Source organism: Eufriesea mexicana, unplaced genomic scaffold (genome assembly GCF_001483705.2).
Source record: "Eufriesea mexicana isolate 0111107269 unplaced genomic scaffold, ASM148370v2 scaffold4744748277, whole genome shotgun sequence".
In the NCBI taxonomy this organism is placed as follows: domain Eukaryota; kingdom Metazoa; phylum Arthropoda; class Insecta; order Hymenoptera; family Apidae; genus Eufriesea; species Eufriesea mexicana.
The window spans coordinates 1,726-22,399 of NW_016907895.1; the positions used below are offsets into that span (position 1 = coordinate 1,726).

Genomic DNA, 20,674 nt, shown 5'->3' on the forward strand with positions numbered 1-20,674 from the left:
CCACTGTTTATTTACACATCTTCTGGAGTTGCAGCTAGTTACAGGTAATTCCTTTTGTAAAACAATGTTATTACTTCAAACTTTAAGGAGTCATTAAAAATGAACGATGAGTGGTACTGAATGAGCAACGAGAGAGTAAAATATAAGTTAAAAACATTGAAATTTGTATAACTAATAGAACATTGCAAACAAAATTTGAAATTTTTCTCAATTCAACTACGTAATAAGTAGATTTTACTGTATCATTCACCGTTCAGTTATAATAAACGTATCATTTATAATACGTTCATTTAGTTTCACGTAATTTGGGCCTCTACTTCTTTAAAGTGGTGTAGCAATGTTAAAAATAGACAAATGTTAACAAAAATGGTACTATATCCTGCTCCATAGTCCTTATTAACTATTCGAATGAAATTTCGTTTAAAACCAAACTTTTCTAAGATGACTTCTTGCAGCTTTTTGGTGTCTCACCCCCACAGTGCAGCAGCAGGAAGGTCGGTACTGTACAATCACGCTTAATAGAGCTGTTACTTTCAGTCGTTGCTCCTTACCTGTTTCGTTTGATAGTCTCTTCGGATCTCGGGATTGTCTTTGTTCGAAGAGATAGTAGCGTCTGCGTGGAATACGTAAGATGACTGCCGGTCGTGAAAGGCTACCATTATCTTAGCGTAACAAAGGAAGGAGCACGCGGTACTACGGGTAAAGACTAGTAAAAACCGGCTGTCAGAATAACTTGTTCGTATTTAGGGATCCCGGTACTCGCGAAATTTTATCTCCCGATCGATTGACACGCGCAATTAAGAATACTACGTACCTTGGCCAGATTCCTAGTCTTCCTTATCAGTTCATCGTCTCCTAACATCGCGGCATGCTTCACTCACTGCGTGTTTTGTAACATAAACGACGTAACGGTGAACCTCTCTCTAGGCCCGTGCGAACGAAATATGTATCTTAATTATCCCCCTTTGATAAATTTAACGAGTCCCTCGCACGAGATCCATCTGCGCGGATTTTTATCTGATTTGCTTATCGAGTCTCGTAGACGCTGGCCCGTTTCTCACCGCGTGCCAGTCTTGCTCATTGTTGTACCTCGAGTGCTGAAAATGATTTAACGGTATCAACAGACAGCCAGCAAGAAGTCTCTGATTTTCTTCGTATCATCCTCTTCACCGAATCACCTAACATTTCCATCCTCACCCTTACAGAATAGCCTTTCCCCTCTATCGGAAGAATTAAATCTCTACACCCATCGGATCAGCAGATACCACAACTCATAGTGCCCCTCGAAGCATTAACTTTCTCCTATGGAATTAGCCACAGGCGAGCATGGAGCCTTCAAAGGTCGTGGACTCGATAGCGCTGTTAGGCCAGGTAGAATTTATGCAAACCGGGGTCAGTCGGGGCTGGTCGTGGTTAATGAGCTGTTAAGAGACCGACGGTCTGTAAGGACAGCATCCTGGCGGCAAAGCAGAGTGGACTTAACCGGCTACTTACCCCGGGAAGAAGGATCACCAGGAACGGGAACAGAAGCGCGGCTCGGTGAACACCTCGGCCTCTCTAGCGGCCAGCCTCCTCCGGTTGCTCCCGTCTATTATCCTCGACCTGCGAGACGTGGTAACTGCACGTTGCTCGAGATCCTCGCTGCCCTTGCAGGCTGATTTTTGGTCGCTCCGCGCGAATCAACCGGACCTTCCTTTTTCGAATACCTTCCGGCTCAGCCCTGGCTTCGCGTTCAACTGACTGGAACGTTAATTACCATCGCGATTAAGTCGCACGGTGTAATTAAATCGCGCGGATATTAGATTCCAGGAAGATCGTTCACGGACGAGACGTCTCAGTTCCGAAGTGGAATTTCTTTGAAGAACGCGTCGCGGCGAGGCTGATGGCTGATGTTGAAACGCTCCGATGTTAGAACGCTTTCATAGATCAGTTATGGTTAGCAGTGAGGCGACCGGTGTACGACCACGAAGACGTTGATGACCCATAGGAGGCTGCTTTCGAGCAGAAGGGAATTCCTGGTCCATATCCATAGACGGGAGAAAGGGAAAAATGGCCGTTAACGAGGATGTAGCTCTGTTCGAGTGCAACGGAGACGCTATCGCGTGTTGAGGAAGAATTATCGCTTACCGAGCTAGGAACGTGGCTGAACGCGAAAACCATGTAGGGTAGAAACAGGTCGCGGAGCGAAAATCGCGTGCGGTTTCGGCGGGACGATGGCGGTTCGCGAAAGAGGCCACACGCACGAGACTTCTGCCATGAGAAGTCTCATTGACAGTGACACTGGAGCAGACCGAACAATTGAAACCCGACCTGGCACGAAGCCGCAGAAATTACTAAATACCGTCTCGTTAGACGTAATTGTTTGTGTACCAGCGTTGAATGCGTGTCCTCTTACGGCGGCACGCTTGATGCGTCGCCATTGCGTGCGCGTAATCCTCGGCCCGGAGTTAGGCCAGCGTTCATCGGGTATAAACCGATCTTGCGTTCTCTTTTCTAAACCGGCTCAATTTTCTTAACTGTAGATGTAATTTATAATTCGTCATTGAACCGTCTTACGACGTAATTTATGCTGGAATGTCCAGCATCAATGGCGGATCCGTTCCTCCGGGAGAATGATTCCGGAGAATATCGTTTTACTATTTAAACTACGATACGGGACGGTGGTATTAAATTATAAATTACGAGCAAATGTTATATACTTCGTGATCCGAAAAGGCTCCCATTTCTATTCGACGCGTGTATAATATTCGTATTTAACGGTCATAGAGTATTTCGAGGTCTGTCGGATCGGTCAGGTTACCGGAACGAATGGTAATCCACGCTGGAACCGCGTGTATAACGAGTAAATTTCAATGTTCAACACGGTTAATCTCGTTACAGATCGGCGTTCAGAGAATACCTACAATCACCGTGAAATCCCGCTTTGTCCAAGGTCCGGCGACGCAAACTAGTTACGGATGAGTTGAAGTAGAATCGATCGGGGGCTTAGCACTCTTAACTTGGGATTATCAATGGAGCCGGAGAGGTCTCGGCTTCAGCTTCGACGTTGCTTGATTTTCCATTTTCCCCGGATCGAGATACGAGCTCGATTGCCGATTCGCGGGCCGGAGTTTAATTTCCCGGTAACGATATCGGCGACGAATCGGCTCGGGCTGGAATTCCGTGGCAGGAATTATTTTAAACGGAAACGTGGCTCGTTCCTCTGCACATCGACGGCCCCGAAAGTTCGCACAGTAGGGAAACAATGGTCCCAGAAGTCGAACCACGGCAACTGTTGCATTATTCGCTGCAAGATGCAGCGTCAACCGGGCTATCGTGGGTTTCGATCGACCTCTCGCTGGATGTTGGAGGCCATGCTCGTCGAGCTGTCGCTTCTTCGTTCCGTTCCGAGCTCAATGGGCACGTGAACGATAACAGAAACAGGAAAGGGAATTACCAGTTCGGGTAAATTACGAATTACCTCGCGTACCTCTCTCCGCGCCGGCTTTTATCCGCGACGCGATCGCTGCGGATAATTTGACGCGTACAAAGGACTCCGGCGAAAGAACGGCTCGACTTTGCCATTCCGTCTCCTTTCCTTTTTATCGTGCATCGCGCGATTCTCACGTGGATACCGATTTCGCGATTTAGGAAACTGATTTACCGTTCCAGAGACCTTTCGGCAAGTACGCCGGAACGCGACTCCGCGGGAGATGCGACTCGTTGCTTTTGTGCGCCGGCTGTATAATAGATAGGAAAAAAGTGTATAATAGATCGTAAAAAATTGGATTCCTCTGTGAGAACCTGTTACTTTACCCAAAGTATCCGAGTTCATACGCGAACGCCAGATCTACCGATCTCGTGCGTGCAGCTAAATGTATTATACACAAACGATAATGATTCTGGCTAATGGTATGACGAAGCTAAATGGGTAGATGATAAATGAAGAGATAACCACGGTAGTAGAATTCACCTTGATCAAATCGTATTTAATCGCACGCGTACCTCGGCAAACTTGAAAATCAATTTTACCAAGAACGGAACCGTGATTAAGATACTGTACCAAATTCCTAGTATCGCCATTTTCGGCCTAACCTGTACAATCGCATTTTTATCCACGTAGAAGCTGCTGCAGTACAGTTGTAGTGAAATTAAATCAATTAGTCTACAGTATCCAAGTACACTAATTAATTCAGTTAATGGTATCAGTAGGCTTTTAGTAATCGCAGAAATAAAATACCCAATTTGCGTAAATATAACGTGCTCTCCTATTAACTCTTTGGGGCACGCTGGGATTAAAAGTGTCCCACCTTTTTGATGCACCGTAATGCATGCTGGGACAGTTTAAGTCCCATCTCGAGATGATTGCAATAGCTGCATGCGCATTTATATTTCGTCTTATTTACGTAAAGCAGTTGGCAATACCTTCGACAAATGTTATAAATGTATTCCCCCGTGTTGGCAACGTTCAACATGCCAGTACAGGTTCATCAATTGTTGCAAGTGGAAGGTTCATTGCGACTGTCTTATTTTCTCGGTTTTATGTTTTTACATTACGCGATTCCTTTATTAGCACTAGATTTACGGGACCCGTCAATTTGAGGAAATGGTTGCTCCAATTATACGATGGTAACAGATTTAGTTAACTTATATTAAGACTGTTAATATAATATATAATTGTTTCTAAATTAAACTAATCGTTAAAAAAAAGTACGTGGTTTCCTTTATCTGTCAATTTGACAGGTGTCCTTAGAAACAGGTATACAGATAGCGTCCGTGAACCTAGTGTTAGTAAAAATGTACCAATTTTGTTTCATTTAAAACGCAATCAAATTTCTGTGCAATATAAGTTTATTTTATTATCTGAAATCCCGTGCCGCAAAGAGCAAAGCGTTTTAATAATTCGTTCCAATTAATCTCCCATTTCGATCCCCTTATCGTTCCAGTTTTCACGACTCTGTCTCGCAGCCATCGTTGCGATAAGTTCGCGAGGCTACACCTGCGACCAATCTTCTCCAACATCTTACACACGCCCTTAACGAACCCCATAAAAAGATCACATCGACCTGCGGATCACGAAATGCATTGGCACACACATACACCCTCGCGATGCTGCTCGATACCGGGTGCGATGCTGGCAGGGAAAAAGCTTGATGAACTTCCGATTCGAGACGACGTCTTGATCATCCACCAGCCGTATAATGGCCGTTGTTCCGTTCGGCTCGTTTGACCCTTGCCCGTGAAATCATCCGTGGTATAATAATTTATTGCTACCAGCTCGTGTTTCTGGCCGGTAGGCGCCTTCGTTCCTCTCAATCTAGATCGGTCGAAGGAAGCGGCGTTTCTCGAGTCAGCCCTGGGAATCGAACCCGGAACCCATCCTGTCTTCTTTTTCCTCGCGGTACCTTCTGCCCGCGCTATCTTTCTCTCAGCCGCGAAACTGCCCCGCGAGTTATCCTATCCTATCCGCGATTTCTTCAATTTCGCTGGATGCGTTTTCCGTTACGCCGGCAGGGAATGCTGAAATTCCTCAACATACGTGGCGGATGTTGTCTTTTCCCTTGGAAAACCTGTACCGCTATGTTTTATTTATCCCTTTACCATAATCTTCCAGATAAAATATCTCCACTCGTTCCATCCGTTTACATCCGATCCTACGTGCATCTTCTCCGTAATTAAATATATTCTTATATTTCTAACTACGAGTTTTACAGTTGCGAGATTACCAATTACACAGATAGAAATGTCTCAATTCGATATTCTTGAAAATTATAGACGAGGTTTAAGAAGAAGGGATGGGAGATGGTAAAACTCGAAGAGTCTTCAGGAAAAATTCGCGGAAGTGGAAAGAAAGACGTTGGCGACCTGCGACCCGAAGCAGTGGAGGCTACCGTAGTATCGTGGACGATTAGGCGAATTTCAGGGGATAGCGATCCCATTACGCGAAAGCAGACTTACAAATTTTACAGATAGAAATGTCTCGATTCGATATTCTCGAAAATTATAGACGAGGTGTAGGAAGAAGGGATCGGAGAACTTGAAGAGTCTTCAGGAAAAATTCGCGAAAGTGGAAAGAAAGACGTTGGCGACCTGCGACCCGAAGTAGTGGAGGCTACCGTAGTATCGTGGACGATTAGGCGAATTTCAGGAGATACCGATCCCGTTACGCGAAAGCAGACGCTTCGCGGAAACGTTCTCCGCAACGGTAGCAGGTTCTCTGTTCCGGGCGACGCGTATCGAATCTAAGTCGGTCGATTCCCTCGATTCATCGATTCCCTCTCTCGGCCAATCCCATGGGCCAGGTATCGACGGTGCGTCTTAATCCAATTACCAGTGCACGAGTCGCGTCAATTAACCTTTGGCGATCGTGAACGGAGGATTTCACGTCGTCGATTCGACGACGAGTGGACAGATTCGAGCGCGAAACGCTGCCGGTCGGTCCGAGAACTTCCTTATCGTGGATTATTTTCTTCCAAGCGGTCATTTCGTTCGTCTAATTAGAATACTCGACGCGCGGCCGGATTCTCGACGCGAGCCAGATGGAAAGGTATAAAACGGTGATCGCGCGATGAGCGGTATCGGTATCAATTATTCGAGGAGTTCCTCGCGGAGCGGAAGCGAATGACGCATAGGTCGAAGAAGAACGTGCTCCTGGTAATTAAGCTGGTCATGAGAAATTCAGTTGAAAATGGAGGATTTCGTTGGCCGGATAGAGCAGACCTCCTGTATCGTTGGGATTCTTCGCTGGCTTCGGCTGGCTCGACTCTGTCTTGCCAACGGGTCGGCGATTTCCCTGGCGAGGATGCGCCCGGTGCCGTTAGCCGAGTGCGAAACGGAATCTTCGCGGAAACGCTCCTCGAAGCGACAGTAGTTCCTGCACAGCAATGACCCTTTTTATTACTCTTGGAAACGAGCGATCGCGCGATCTTTTTCGTAACGCTCGTCCGATGTTCCCGCGTCGTGTTTCCATTTCGTGCCGTTCATATTTTACCTCTTCGTCGTTCGATTCGGGGTCGCAATAATTGGCTGGGTATTAATATCGATGATAATTATAAAATTATTTTACAAGCATAATTCATTTTAGCAATTTTCGTTTTACACTGTTGGCAGCGGGCAAAAGGAGTACAAGGTGCGAAAGGAAGCATGTCACTAGTCCAGATTCCGGGATTCGAAGCGCTGATAAGGATGCGCGGTGAGTCGCGGCGGCGGTTCGTCGTGATAAATGAAGTAATAAGGATTAAGGAGAGGCATCCACCGTGACAGAAAGAAGTAAGTTACTGTTATGCAATAAAGAAGAAGCTATCGTTGCGATCATCCACGGCCCGTAGCATTTATTACGCCGCGAATCATCCTTTCTCGTCACCGTGGTCCAACTTGTCCTCGCAGCGATCATTTTTCAACGGCCGCGGTACCACCTTATTGACATATCCTCCGCGATATTGTTCACCGTTAAATGTACCGAGTGACTGGTGATGCATGAATAATGCACCGCAACGACGGCAGAGCTAGCAATCGCGTATCGACACGTACGATTTTACCCGTCGAACGCGCCATTCGATCCCCATTCGTTCTCCAGGATCACCCTTGGGTCCTCCGGATGCGATCGATATTCGAGACGCGACTCTGACATCTCGCGTCTGATCCAAGGTCTTGGAAAAAAGACCAGCTCCATCGCTGGTATTTCTTGCGAATCGGTCAATTTCCCGGAGTTCGTTCGGACGAAACGTTTCGATTCGAAACGCTCGATTCCGTTCATCCGTTGCCGACACCCCGAGCAGGTCCGTTTCCCTCGGGCGGTCCGTTTGAAACGGCAGCAACTTCAAAAACACCTACGACTTTCCTCTCGGGAGGATAGCTGCGAAGACAACGGGGAAAAAAGGGAAAAAATGTGGGGGGAAAAAATGAAGACGAAGAAGAACCCGGGGGTCTCGAATATCGCGCTCCGATTGGTCAGCTGTCGAACCCAAGGGCTCTCGGATTGGACCCGGCCACGTTTCCCCACCTCCGCTGGAAATTCACTTTTTACCGGCGTTATTACAAAACTGACTGGCATCTCCTAGACCATGTCATTACTGCTTAGTACTCCATACGGCGAGGATCCTCTCACGAGTACCCACCTCCACCACCACCATCACCACACCACCTCCACCACCATCACCACCACCACCACCACCACCACCACCACCACCGTCACCACCACCACCACCACAACACTACCACCACCGTCACCGTCATCGTCCACCACCGTCGTCACCACTTCCACCGGCACCACTCTTCTACCTCCACCGCCGTCACCAGCACCACCACCACCAACACCACCACCACCACCACCATCATCACAACCGCCTCCACCTCGGTAACCTCTTCTATTTCTACTACTCTTCGTCCTCCTCCTCCTCATCTTCCCACCTTTCGCGGCCGTGGAAGACGAGCAGCCACGCGCGGATATCCTGGCAGAGTGTTACGGAGAACGGAGAACAGTGGCACAGAACGCACGTTGCTCCATTTTCGTGCATCGCGCGCAGGAAGCCCGTTCTCTCCTCTTGTCCTTCTACTCTCCATCGGTTCCCCTCACGCGCGCCTCTGTTTTGACTTTCAGTAGAACACCGACGATCCGGGCTAAGGTTCTCTCGCTCCGTGCGCTGATCCAAAGGTCACAAACACGAAGGGATATCTCGCGCGCGTTCTCCGTTCCCGACCACGCAGGCAAAATAGAATAACACCGCGCGCGCTCCACCGACCCGAGTGTCGAACAACGTTTCGCTTGGACGTCGGGCGTTGCTTCTGCCTTCCGTCACAGTGGAAGTGGATCCCGGTCGTCTGCCGCGACCAGACAGTGGAAACGGACCGTTCTCGGCGCGGTTACACGGAAACCGGTGGTGAACGGGTTCTAAACAGCCTACGACGGACAGCAATTCGTACACATCGAGCCGCTCACGCACACGCACGTGCGCACACACGCGTGCCATTACGTTAACCGCGCTTTCGTTTTCGACGAAGGGGAACGCACAGTGCTCTGGTGATTCGTGAGAGACCCCGTTCCAGTGAGTTTCCAAGGGACTGGTTGCAGCGACGAGGGCGAACGAAGGTCGTGCAGGTCCGTGGAACCGAGCGGCTCGCCATGGCTGCCACGAGGATGGACTGGAAGATTAGATTGTAAGTGATTATTTTTATTACTTCGCTCTAGTTGCTTAAGGGGACGCTCGCCGGCCAGCAGGCGCGATCAACGGTGCACCGCGAACTTGGCGCTTTTTCTTTTCCTCTCGTTCGCCTTCTCCGACCCGGGACCCTCGCGTCCTCCATGGGAACGGTACTTTTTCCACTCTCTGGATATTACGGCGATCCTTCTCGCCTGAACGTTTTTTAAACCACGAGATGATGATCGTCGCGCTTGGTGGTGCACGTGTTGCTGCAACTTTCCTTTCGCAATCTAACTGTCCTTTCTAGCACCCGATTTCTATCGTTTGCCATTCCGGAAGAAAGTTTTCCGAATCCATTTCGGTTCCTCGGCAGCCTGTCCGAGCGTGTCTCAATGTACTCGAATGGCTGTTCGGGGGAGTATATGTATGGACGTAATAGGCTCGCGATGAATCAAAGTGGCCGTTTCCTTGGCAAAGGAAGTAGTTAAAGGACGGATTAATAATGCTATGGAAAACGGGAATCGATCGGATAGGCCGATTACGCCGCGGCTTTAAACGCCGATTGCCGGTTCATTTACGGGAAATCAGGGATATCGTCCGTCCCGCGGTTTTCGCCGCGATCGTTCTCCACCGATACGAAAACTGTTCGATCACGAGGAGCAACGGGGAAAAAATAACATAATCGATTAGTGGCGGAATCATCGACCGTGAAACACCGTATCTCGTTTATCTATTATCCGTTTCCTCTGCCTTTCGATCTTCCCAGCTAGTTGCGATCGTTTCTCGCCGGGATAATAAATAATTGCCGTTTTCGTTCAGACGTCACGGACATCCTTACTTTCATTGGCCGATTCGTTTTGGAATTACGTTGTTATTATTTCAGTCTCGCTTTATTTTATTTCCACCCCTTTTATAAATCTTTTCGAGCGGGAAAAGGAGCCCGAAAATGATCTTCTCCAAGTTTATTTTTCTCCACGAAATCTCCGAGAAACGCCATTTCTTCGTCTCTTAATGGCTTCCGCGACGTTGTTCGAGTCCCACCAGCGGGAAACATTGTCACCAGCGAAGGTCTTGCGACCTTCCCGACTCAGTCGAGCGTTGCCTTCGTTCGAGTAACCGCAGAATGAAGAAGATCGATGAAAGAACGACTGTATTGATAGATCGTTTCGAGGACATTTTCGAATGACACGGCAAAATCTCTGGCTGGACTCGTTACGGTTGGAATACTAAGGAAAAGGAGAATAAGTCGGTCGCAGAGTGATACATCATGTATACAAAACGTTCAAAGTATTAGTTACAACGAAAGAAGTATCTGGTTTTAATCAATCATGCACCTTGTTCGCGAGTGGAAAAAGATCTCTCTTATCGATACTCGTTTAATGATGCCACTAATAACAGCGTGGACGACGTGGTCGGAGAAGGCACATAAATCTAGGATCCGGGCAAAAAGATGCAGCGATTGGATAATAATTAGGTAATTATTAGCGGCGAATGCGCGCGAAAGGTGGCGTCATAAGTGGATCACGGAAACGATCGTTGTCCGAGGCAATGGAAAAACGATCGATCTCGTGGACCGTAGCGTTGGCCTTGATCTCTTGATCGATCGTTGTCGATCGGAGCGTCGAGCAATCAAACGGGACATTAACCACAGCGCTCTGCGGAGGATCGAGAGCGTTGGTTTGCATGCGCCAGAGATAGGGAAAGATCGAGGGAGATCCGAGCGATCCAACGGTGCGTGCGCACGCGCAAATTATATCCGCGCATAGGGGAACGCGCGCCGCGGAGATCGGTAATTAAAACAAACGCGTGCGTGCGCACGAAAGTGTAATACGCGTTGAGAAATTGAATCATTAGCATGCGCAAGTTACGCTAGCCGCTACACGAGGCTCGAACGGAGCGAAATACCCGCCTAGTATCGAGTAATTGCGGTCTGGAATATCGGTTAATTTAGATCGTTGGTGCCGAGGCCTCTGAATAAGAGCTATTCGTTTATTTGCGATCAAGAAAATTGAATCAACGGGTAGCAGACGTAATTTCGAAGTTAATGTGCAAATGATAGGTATTTAAATGATCGAGTGGGTGTGAAGAAGCAGAAAATACCGTAGAAATGGGAAATTTGATCCGAATGATAAGATGTGTTTAGGGTAGATTGATTTAGGAATTATATATACGAAATTTCGGAACGAGAGTGTGTAGAACCCGTTAAAGGAAGGGAGTGACGAAGCTTTGAACTTGCAAAAAGTGGATCGAAGCCGAAATTGACCGAAATTTACCAAAGCTATTTTTCCTGGATTTTAATAGATTCATACTATCTCTCTGCGAATACAAAGTTTAATAATTAATTATTATTACGTAAAATTTAAAGTATTTACCTTCTCCCATGGTAACATTCTATAAATTTCGGTCACTTTCCGAAGTGAAATAAAATATTAATACATGTGTATACATAAATGCATATACACAAAAGAATTGAAGTTCCGTATAAATCTTTAAATACATAGTAAATAGAGGTATTACTATAAAAAATGAGTTGTAAATCCCTCTAAAAAACATTACAGAAAGCGAGCTTTTAAAATAAAAAGCTCCCTTGAAAAAATAGCGGAAAAGTATCGTTTGGAATACTTGGGAAATCTCATAAATAGTTGAATAGTAGTAACACAAGGATATCACGTGAACCTTTCCACCTTGTGGGTCGATCCAACGACACGAATCCCACGGAAAAAAGCCTGCGGAACATATTATACCAGCATGCGTGTGCACGCGTACGGGATATCTGAAATCGTGACGCACTGGCCGATCGTGTCGTGTACGCAGCTCGATACGCCAACTACACGATACTACTAACGCGTACCAGCCGTGCACACAGACGCATCGTAGGAAGAAGAACCCGAAGCGACGAATGCACCGGGTCCGTGGTGTGTGGTTAATTTACAGCTAGTTCTACAGCTCGTATCCTCCTCCTATCTCGAGCGCCGTATCTTTCTATGACGTCCCTGTCAACCAGCGCGGGATCGTAATCCCGGAAGCTTGCACGCTCGCCTGAGACCGGGCCGCGATCAGAAATTACAATCGGGACGATTCTTCCGGTCGACCGACTGGCTAATTGGCCACCGTAAAAATTCCACGCGTCCAACCAATGTCTCTTTCCATTCCAGCCCCGTCGATCGCTCGTAAATCAAGCAGATTTACAACGCCGAAGAAACGAGGTATCAATCGACGCGTTGTCATTTTTGCGCTGGCAAATATCACGCGTCTCCGGAGCGTATAATCTTCTTGATTTTACGACCCACGGACAGACAGGAACGCGTATCCACTGAATTCGACGCGAACACCAGCATTTTTCAGCCTCCAACTCGTCAGACACGGAAGATGGTCCCGTAGAACGGTGCCCATCCGTGGAACGTAGTCGCCGCTTTTACGAGCCGACGTCTACGCGATAAATATCGATAAGTGGTGCTCGTTTGCCACGAACTCCAATTTTGCACGACGTTGCGCCTGTTTTCCTAGGGATAGGGACATCGTGGTCCTCGGCTCGCTCCTATCCGACGAATTATATCTTGATCAATCTCAATGACAGGCTCGGATATAGATCGGCCTCCTCGTTAGACGTCAAGGGAACGTTGCTGCTTCTCTGCTTCGATCCTTACGGTCCACTGGCTAACCTCGAGTTAGACAAAGAGAAGGAAATTCATTTTCCAGTTTTCAGTATGGAAACTATGTCACTCGATAGGCTCGGAACAAATTAAACGGATAGGGAACTCATTTGTACCTGTCAGTTGGAACAAGATCGTACATTCCATGTTCCGTTTTCAGAGATTTTCCGAAGACGAAGTACTTTTAGTTTTCGTGGTTTTGGAGTCCAATTACTGGGATCATCCATTAATCTCGGCGAGTTGCTCGCTTAATTTCCTCGTGGGGAGCTTTAACGTGAGCCGCGTTGCTATTGTTTCTGGAGACCAGTTCCCGTGCTTCCTGTTCCTCTCTCCCGATTCGTAGTACCGAACACGAGGTACAGCGAAGTGGCAGATGGATGTATAGAGAAAGAGAGAGCAGCTAGGAATCTTAAGTGGCAGTTGAAACGTGTATTTATAGGTCGGTTTCGCCTTGCAATTCCGCCTGCAAAATGTGCAAATCTTGCCCGATCACCGGTACGCTATTTCCATCGGTTACATCCGTACAAACACAGCCTCCGTGGCTCCCTTGCCGGAGACCTTAAGAAACGACCGAGAGAGACTCTCTTCCGCGGAATTATTAAGATATTTTCTAGAAAACGGTAGCAGCCAGCTAGCGTGTCCCGCAATCACTGCATTCCAGCGCGAGGTTCCATTTAGCACTCGGAGCAATTAAACCGCCTGGATTTCCACTGGGACGAATTTCAGCTAACCTCGAAATTTTCCTTCCTCGTGTCCTCTGAATTTTTCATACCGGACCGGAAACGTCGTCGTGTCTTCTTACGCTTTCTCACGAAACTTTCCCATTATTCCTGACACGCGGACGCTAATTATCAGCAACAGTAAAGCCCTCTCGCTGCGACAGTAGTTCCAACTTAGCGTAAATTCCGCGTCACGCCTCTATACAATGACACTATCCAGCACGCGGAATTAAACGTCCGTTAAGAGCCACAACGTGTCCAATCGAGCGATCGAGATTCATTGACCGTCTCTTACAAGCTATCACCACCGATGGTCGATTTAACGTCTCGCACCCTGCGAAGAACGTTACTCCGTGAGAAACGACGCGGCCATACCCTTCCCGTAATATCGAGCGTCGGTATAGCAGCGTCTTTCCATCCAGAATAGATATATTCCGGCCCACGCTGGAATCGTGGCTGCGGCCACTCCTTCGTCCAGGGTCCAGGATCGCGATAAATCTGGCGCAATGGATCCTGGGCCGCAGGTGGACTTAAATTGATATGCATATAACGGAGATACGATAGTCGAACGTGATCGAGCGGCCGCGCATTATTGACCCGATCCTGCGACCCCGCTGAATCCACGATCCAAGGGAACCTGGATCGCCTCGGTGGGAACTAATTCATCGAAAGTACTGTTCGTTGTAATTCGTTGCGTTTGTTTTTCGTTTTTGTAACACTTGGGAACGGCCTAGCAGAGCGTGGTTACGCGTCCATCTCGCGGGGAAGTCCCAATGAGACGATCAGGGGAAGCAAATGCAACCGATCCGATACCGATTTCCAAGCAAATCGCTACAATCGGCTTTTTGTCAGGTTCATCGGGAATCGAAGATCGAATTACGCTTCTTCCCTTGTTATTCGCTCGATAGGCCCCGATACTATTCGTAACCGTTCGTTTAACCGATCTTCCCGCGTGCCTCTGACCGTTTGCATGGTAATTCCAACACGGATTTCACGAGCAACGAATCCACCGGGGTTTCGCCATGTTATCCCGGACTAAACGGAAGATCGGTCACGTCGCTGGAAATTAACTTCACACACCGAGCAGGAAGCGCCACTAGGTGCCTCGATTTACGTACCACCGTGTCTAATTATTTTTATTAAAAGCAAGCGAGCCGGGTATCGCTCGATAAACCCGTGTCTCGTCATTCTTCCTAGCCGAGCGGTTTCGCGTAACGACCTCGATGAATCGTCGTGTCAAAATCCGCGGGAACCGTTTCCTGGCTACTATCTGCCTACGATTCTCTGGTTTACACGATTGACCTCGACTCAGGCCAGGCGAGTACCAGTTTAAGCTGTTTTTCGCGTGTCGCTGCATGCAGAAATAGCGGCGCGGCTATTGTGATCGTTAAGATATGATCGAGTGGATCATTAACCCCGTATAACGCTGTGTGACTTGGAAGATGCTGACTGTAACGCGTTATTACTCCGACTGTTATAGCTTCTTAGTGTACCGTGGCACTGACACAGGCCAATTTTCGTTCTGGCGATTACTCATTTTAAATTTAAAAATATCTTATATATCAAAAATTCGAATCAAATTCTTGGTACCTAGGATACACACCTTGACCGTGCAAATAATCGTACTTTAACACTTGACTAGTGAGCCTAAGTCCTGTCAAAGTATAAATCCTTCGACTACGTTATGCTCACGGTTAACGCGATTATTAAAATGTAGATGCTACATCGACGCAGAGAATTCGTGCTTTTTATCGTTAGATAGCAACGAAAAGATAGGAGTATGAAAAGTCGATGGACCGTATCTGGTACGTATGCCAGCGTTCAAGGGTTAATCGATGGAACGCATCGTAGTTTCAAGAGGAAACGATGCCAATAAGATAAGTCGTCGCAAGGAGGTCCAAGAGTCGATAATGTCATGCACGAACTCCGGCTATCGGGGTTCGATTGCGTTGGAATAGGAAAGCACGAAGGACCGTGGAAAACGTGGAAGAATAGCCAACGGCGTGCCTCGAGGCCATCCACGTAGCGTTTCCGTTAATAATTCCGCTGTGAGGAACGGCACTGGAACTTGAGGATCGAGCAAGCGTAGAAAACGCGGCTAATTTGTTTACTGGCTCCCGAGCGAGGATCGATCGCGCACTCCGGATGATCTTTGATTTCTCGGGCTCGATTTATAATTCCGTTTATTATCATTATTATTCGAAATCGTTTTGGTACGGATCTCGCGAAGAAAGGCGATATCCAACGATCGTTGACCTGGAAGACACGGTTCACACGTTCGGTCGCAATTCGTAGATGTACTCGATGCAATCGTTTTATTTTGCCGTTTCTGTTACGGGATATCGGCAACTGATTAATATTCAATCTTGGAAAGACTCGTTGCTTCTTTCGGCATAATTTTGCCGCGAAATTGCGAAGATCGTTCTATTTTCTTGACGTTGAAGGACGAAGACTAACTCGCACCTTGGGATAATCGTGAATTTCGCGGTGTCAAAGTGGCGAGTTACAGGTTTGGAGAAGGGTAGATACGAGAAAGTACGAGGAGTACGCGAGGAAGATGACACGTTTCATTGTCAGTCGTGGACGAGAGTGAAAAGTACCGTAAGACCAGTTGTCACTGGGCTTGGACTAGGAGACACGAAATTTTACGAGGCTCTATTACAGCGTTCAACTAGCCGAGGCTCCGGCTGTGCCGTTAAACCGTACCAAGGCGACAAAATTCACGATGGCCCCTGCGATCATGTTTAGATAGCAGCTATCGCCTTGTTACGCCGGATAGACAATTCTCTTGCATGGGATCGCGAGGAATCTGCGGATGTCGTCGAGCTAAACTATCATAGACGTACAACTCACCGTTAATAACATCTTACATCTTCTTTCGAAAATAACATCGATATCCAATCCACCATTGACCATTTATTTCTTCACTTTCATTCATCAACGATTCCGTCGACCGTGAAGAATTCGACGTGTTTTCTTCTTAAGAAGATGACGATGTCTTAGATAATTCTTGGATAACCGATATATACTTAAAAGGCATACCCAGTAATTTCTTCGAATATTTAATCCCGATTTAGGAAAGGTCTAGCCAAGGTGAAAGAAAGGTGACTCGAATTCTTCAAGAGGAAGATCTCGTTAAGCTTGACAATTTTCAGACACGACTAACGTTTCTTCCCGTCTCTTTTACCGAAACTCACACCACGAGCCATTTACGAACTGTTACGACAAAATGGTCCCGATTATGTCACGCCAACGTAATGGTTCGCTGTAAACGAACGAAACTCCGTAATTACCGAGCCTCCTGCTCCCGACCACGAGCCTCCACCACGTGCACGTCATAAACGACGATAATGACGAGCATTCGCGGTGATTTGATAGGCGTTTAATTACACTCGCGAGTCATCTCGTCGGCCTTTCTTTCTCCGCGATCCATCCACCTTCATCCTCCCTTTCTTCCGTTTTCCTTTCAACGATCGAGCCTATGGGATTTTATAATCGCGAGATGCACCTGCTTCGATAATTCGCAACGTTAAAAATCATTCAGCGATGGGAAAAACCGCGGCGATCCCTCGCGATGTTCCATGGTCCGATCTAATCATCGATCTTTCTCCACGGTTGGTTTCCACGGTTCTTATCTGACTTGCAGTAATAAACATCCTCCAATTGTTTGTATTTCGAATTTGCACGGTTTCTTCTTCCCCGCGACGAACCACGATGAAGATTACTTTTCGTTCTTCCCTGTTCCCTGATCACCGATCTAACGAGGCTAAAACGACGAGACGAAACGGAGCATTCGAGACTGTCGATGATGAGTCGAAAAACCTAGTCATAAATAGGGTACACGGTGGAGTAGATTGGAATCGAAACGAGACGTTTACAATCAGCGGTAACGTCGATGATTATTGCCCATTCGCGTTGTTCCAGACGCTTCTCGTAATTACTTCGACGGATGATACCTTTATGTTGCCCCTGCTTGATGATTTCCGTTCGTTCACGCGTTTCGTGCGCAAAGTTCTGAGTAAAAAGCGTGCTTAACGCGTGTGTTGCACGCGATTGAGTGGTTTCTATGGCGTATACCTATTCAAATAGATCCGACTGTTAAACGATGCTAAACTACACTGTAATTCTTGCTGTATAGTTAAAGCGAGAGTAATTTGCAGTAGTTCAATCGACTTTACGGTCGTAATCGTGCTAACAGTCAATGAATCAAGAAATTTACGATTTTATCGTTTCATTGATGAAGCTGTTTAATGTTTGGAGCAAAACGCTGTCGAATCTTCAACAAGCAGGGTATATATATGATGACAGCGAGGATATCGTGACAGGGATCCAGTGAGAAATAAGCAAACGAACTTCTGCAGAAGATAGAGTCGATGAAAGACGACCAAACGTCTTGGAAAAGATTCGCCAGCTCGAAGTGGACTCCTGTTATTTGCACCACGGAAATTGCACCCTTGTTTGCACCTTCCATAATGTCCCAACGACTCCCGAGGGCTCTTCGAATACAGTGTAGAGACTCGTCGGCTACGCCCCTGGAAACTGAAGGGTAGAGAGTAGCAATCCGATGCTCCGCTTAATTTCTTTCAGGAAAATCCAGTTTCGAGTTCTAACGATAACTGGTAACGCTACTCGGTCAAACTCTTAACCCATTGGCTACTGTGGGTGCCTATAGGCACCTAGAAATTTTTGCATTTGTGACACGAAGAGCACCCATAGGTGTTTAGAAATTTTGCGTTTGTGACACGGAGGACGCCTATAGGCGCTTAGAAATTTTGCGTTTGTGACACAGAGGGCGTGTATAGGCGCTCGGCGTAGTTTGGCTTTCTGACGCGGAGGGCGCTTGTTTTCACAAAAATGGCGCACATAGTAACTCAATTCCTACCGTATGGTATGGCTACTACGTATCAAAGTCTGCCGTAGTCAAGGGGTTAAGGATTGAATATCGTGTCCCAAGAATTTAAGATCTCTCGCGGGAACAAAGACCAAACTGTTAGCCTACAGCCAATCAGCCTAACCAAGACATCTCCCAGTACCAGTAGAAGGACAATGACGCGGAGCGTTGTCACGGTGAGCATGATTCCTCATAATGGCAATTACGACTTCATCTATCCTGCAGCGATCAGTCATCGGCTGATTTTTCCGCCTTTCCATCACTTCGGGATCGCTGAACTCGTGCGTGACTATTCGAGAGGCAGCTGGATCGCGGAGATTCTCAACGATGACCTTCCAACTGCCCGTGACCTTCAGCGATGACGGCACGGATGGTTCCGAACGATCCGAATAGAAACGAGGTTATTCGCGGGGCTAACGGTTGTCTCCCATTGGTCCAGCCGGCCTTTCCTTTCCACCTTGATGCCGATCTCCAGAGGAACGCGCGTAGGATACACTTGTTGCGTGGGTGACGCTGGAACTGTGACGCGTCGATGGATAATGGAGGCTGCAGGCCGGAACGGCGTGGCTGTCGATCATTCCGTATTTAATAGCGAAGATCACGTCGGAGATAGTGGAGGAAGGAACGCGAGAGGTGGACGTGGTTCGCTTCGACTTGCACTCTACTACCGCGAGGTTATAAAGTCGCTCGCGACATCTCGCTTTTATCACCTTCGCTTCCGTCGTATCAGCGCGGGAAGTGTCTCGTTTCGGGATTTATTCAATGATTTCGCCATGAATCAGAGTTTATCAGCATCGGCGAGGACTTTGATTCTCCTCGCCGAGCATAAGCTACTTCTTCGCCATCGCGAGTTGTACACCAGAGTTGTAAAGTGGCTCGAGACCTCGGTCTTTTATCATTTTACCGGGTGCTTTCGTCGTATTAATTTCGTCGTGAATCAGGATTTATGCGCAACGGAAGAAGCTTTCGACTTTACCTCTGCGAGTTACATAGGGTTGTAAAGCCTCTCGAGGACCGCTGGTCTTTATCGTTTCGCTATAAACTTCCGTTTCGTGGACGCGGAGATGTCTCGTCTGGAACCGAATTCCGAGACTTCTTCTGGAATCGCGGAGGTGATCCAAGTGCGGCCAAGTGCGCGCATCCCTTTAGCCTTTCTTGCTCGACCGATCCTTCGAACGCGGAGTTGGAGTTCATCCGCGGACGTGATGGAAAAATCGCTGAGAGACTCCGCCGGTGTAATCACCGGCATCCACTGGCGGCGTCGTAATTTCGAAATGGACCGGACAGAGTATGCAAGAGTATAAACGGGGAAAAAGCAGCGTGCATAGACGAGGACGGAGTCAGGGAACACGGAAGCGCGGAAAGCGAGCAACGAGAAGCGACCGAGGGCTGCTTCCTGAACTGATTCTCGGTAGGTTGGAATACCTGGAAACTGGCGGTGGTTGGATAATAGGAAAAGAGCCATCCTCCTCTTCTTTCTTCCCCCTTTTCTTCGGCCTTCCTGCTCCGCGCATGCCGGCGTTTGTACGCATAAAACCGGCACGGCATAAAGTTCCACCTACGGGATTACAGCTGATCTAGCTACAACCTCGGCAACGTCCAACTTCCGCTTCCTGCGATCATTCGAATCTGCTTACCATTCCGTGATTTTCCTCCCCACCAGGCCGCCCGTGTGTCTTGTACACGTCCACGGGATCGGGCTGATGATCTTGTGCACGGTCACGCCGTGTCGAAGATCGGTCGGCGAGATTAGGCGGAATCGATCTCGGATTCTATGGAAATATGTCGTTTTTATTCAGATCCCTATCGTCGGGGGATTGTTTGATATTCTCCATGCTATTTTTCATCCAGACCGCATACTCCTCGGTTTCTCCGCGGCTTTAATACCCCTCGACGCGAATAATCCGCGTCACGTTCTTTTCTACGTAACACGTTCCTCCAGCCTTAATCCGGGCCCTGTCCACGACGAGCCCGCTACAATTACTGCAACCCGCATCGTCGTAGCCCAGTTTCTTGCCGCGAATTCCATTTTGCTTTCCATCGGGGCGACGATAACGCGCGTAATCGTTACGCGGCAACTTTAGCGTCCTCTAGTGGTGGACGCTCGGGCCGGAAGCGGCGCCATGGAACGAGCGACGGCGCAAAACCTCCCGATCGCTTCCGCTTTTTGCTCTCCGCTTTGCCGGCCTGCTCTCCGTATTTGCCTGCTGGATGACGATCTTTGTCACGGTTCGATCTCCTCTAAGTGCGTTACGTAACTCCAGGTTTACGTCTTTCGCGATACCCGGACGT

The 20,674-nt window shown here is 47.8% G+C and overlaps 1 protein-coding gene across 1 annotated transcript in view; it reads left to right on the plus strand.

The window, feature by feature from the left end:
- The first annotated feature begins 9,100 nt into the window (after nucleotides 1-9,100).
- LOC108555387 (uncharacterized) overlaps nucleotides 9,101-20,674 on the plus strand; it is a 67,677-nt gene continuing 56,103 nt past the window's right edge. Inside the window, exon 1 of the mRNA XM_017911018.1 lies at nucleotides 9,101-9,135. Within this exon, the coding sequence (XP_017766507.1) occupies nucleotides 9,101-9,135 (35 nt within the window). The remainder of the gene's footprint in view (nucleotides 9,136-20,674) is intronic.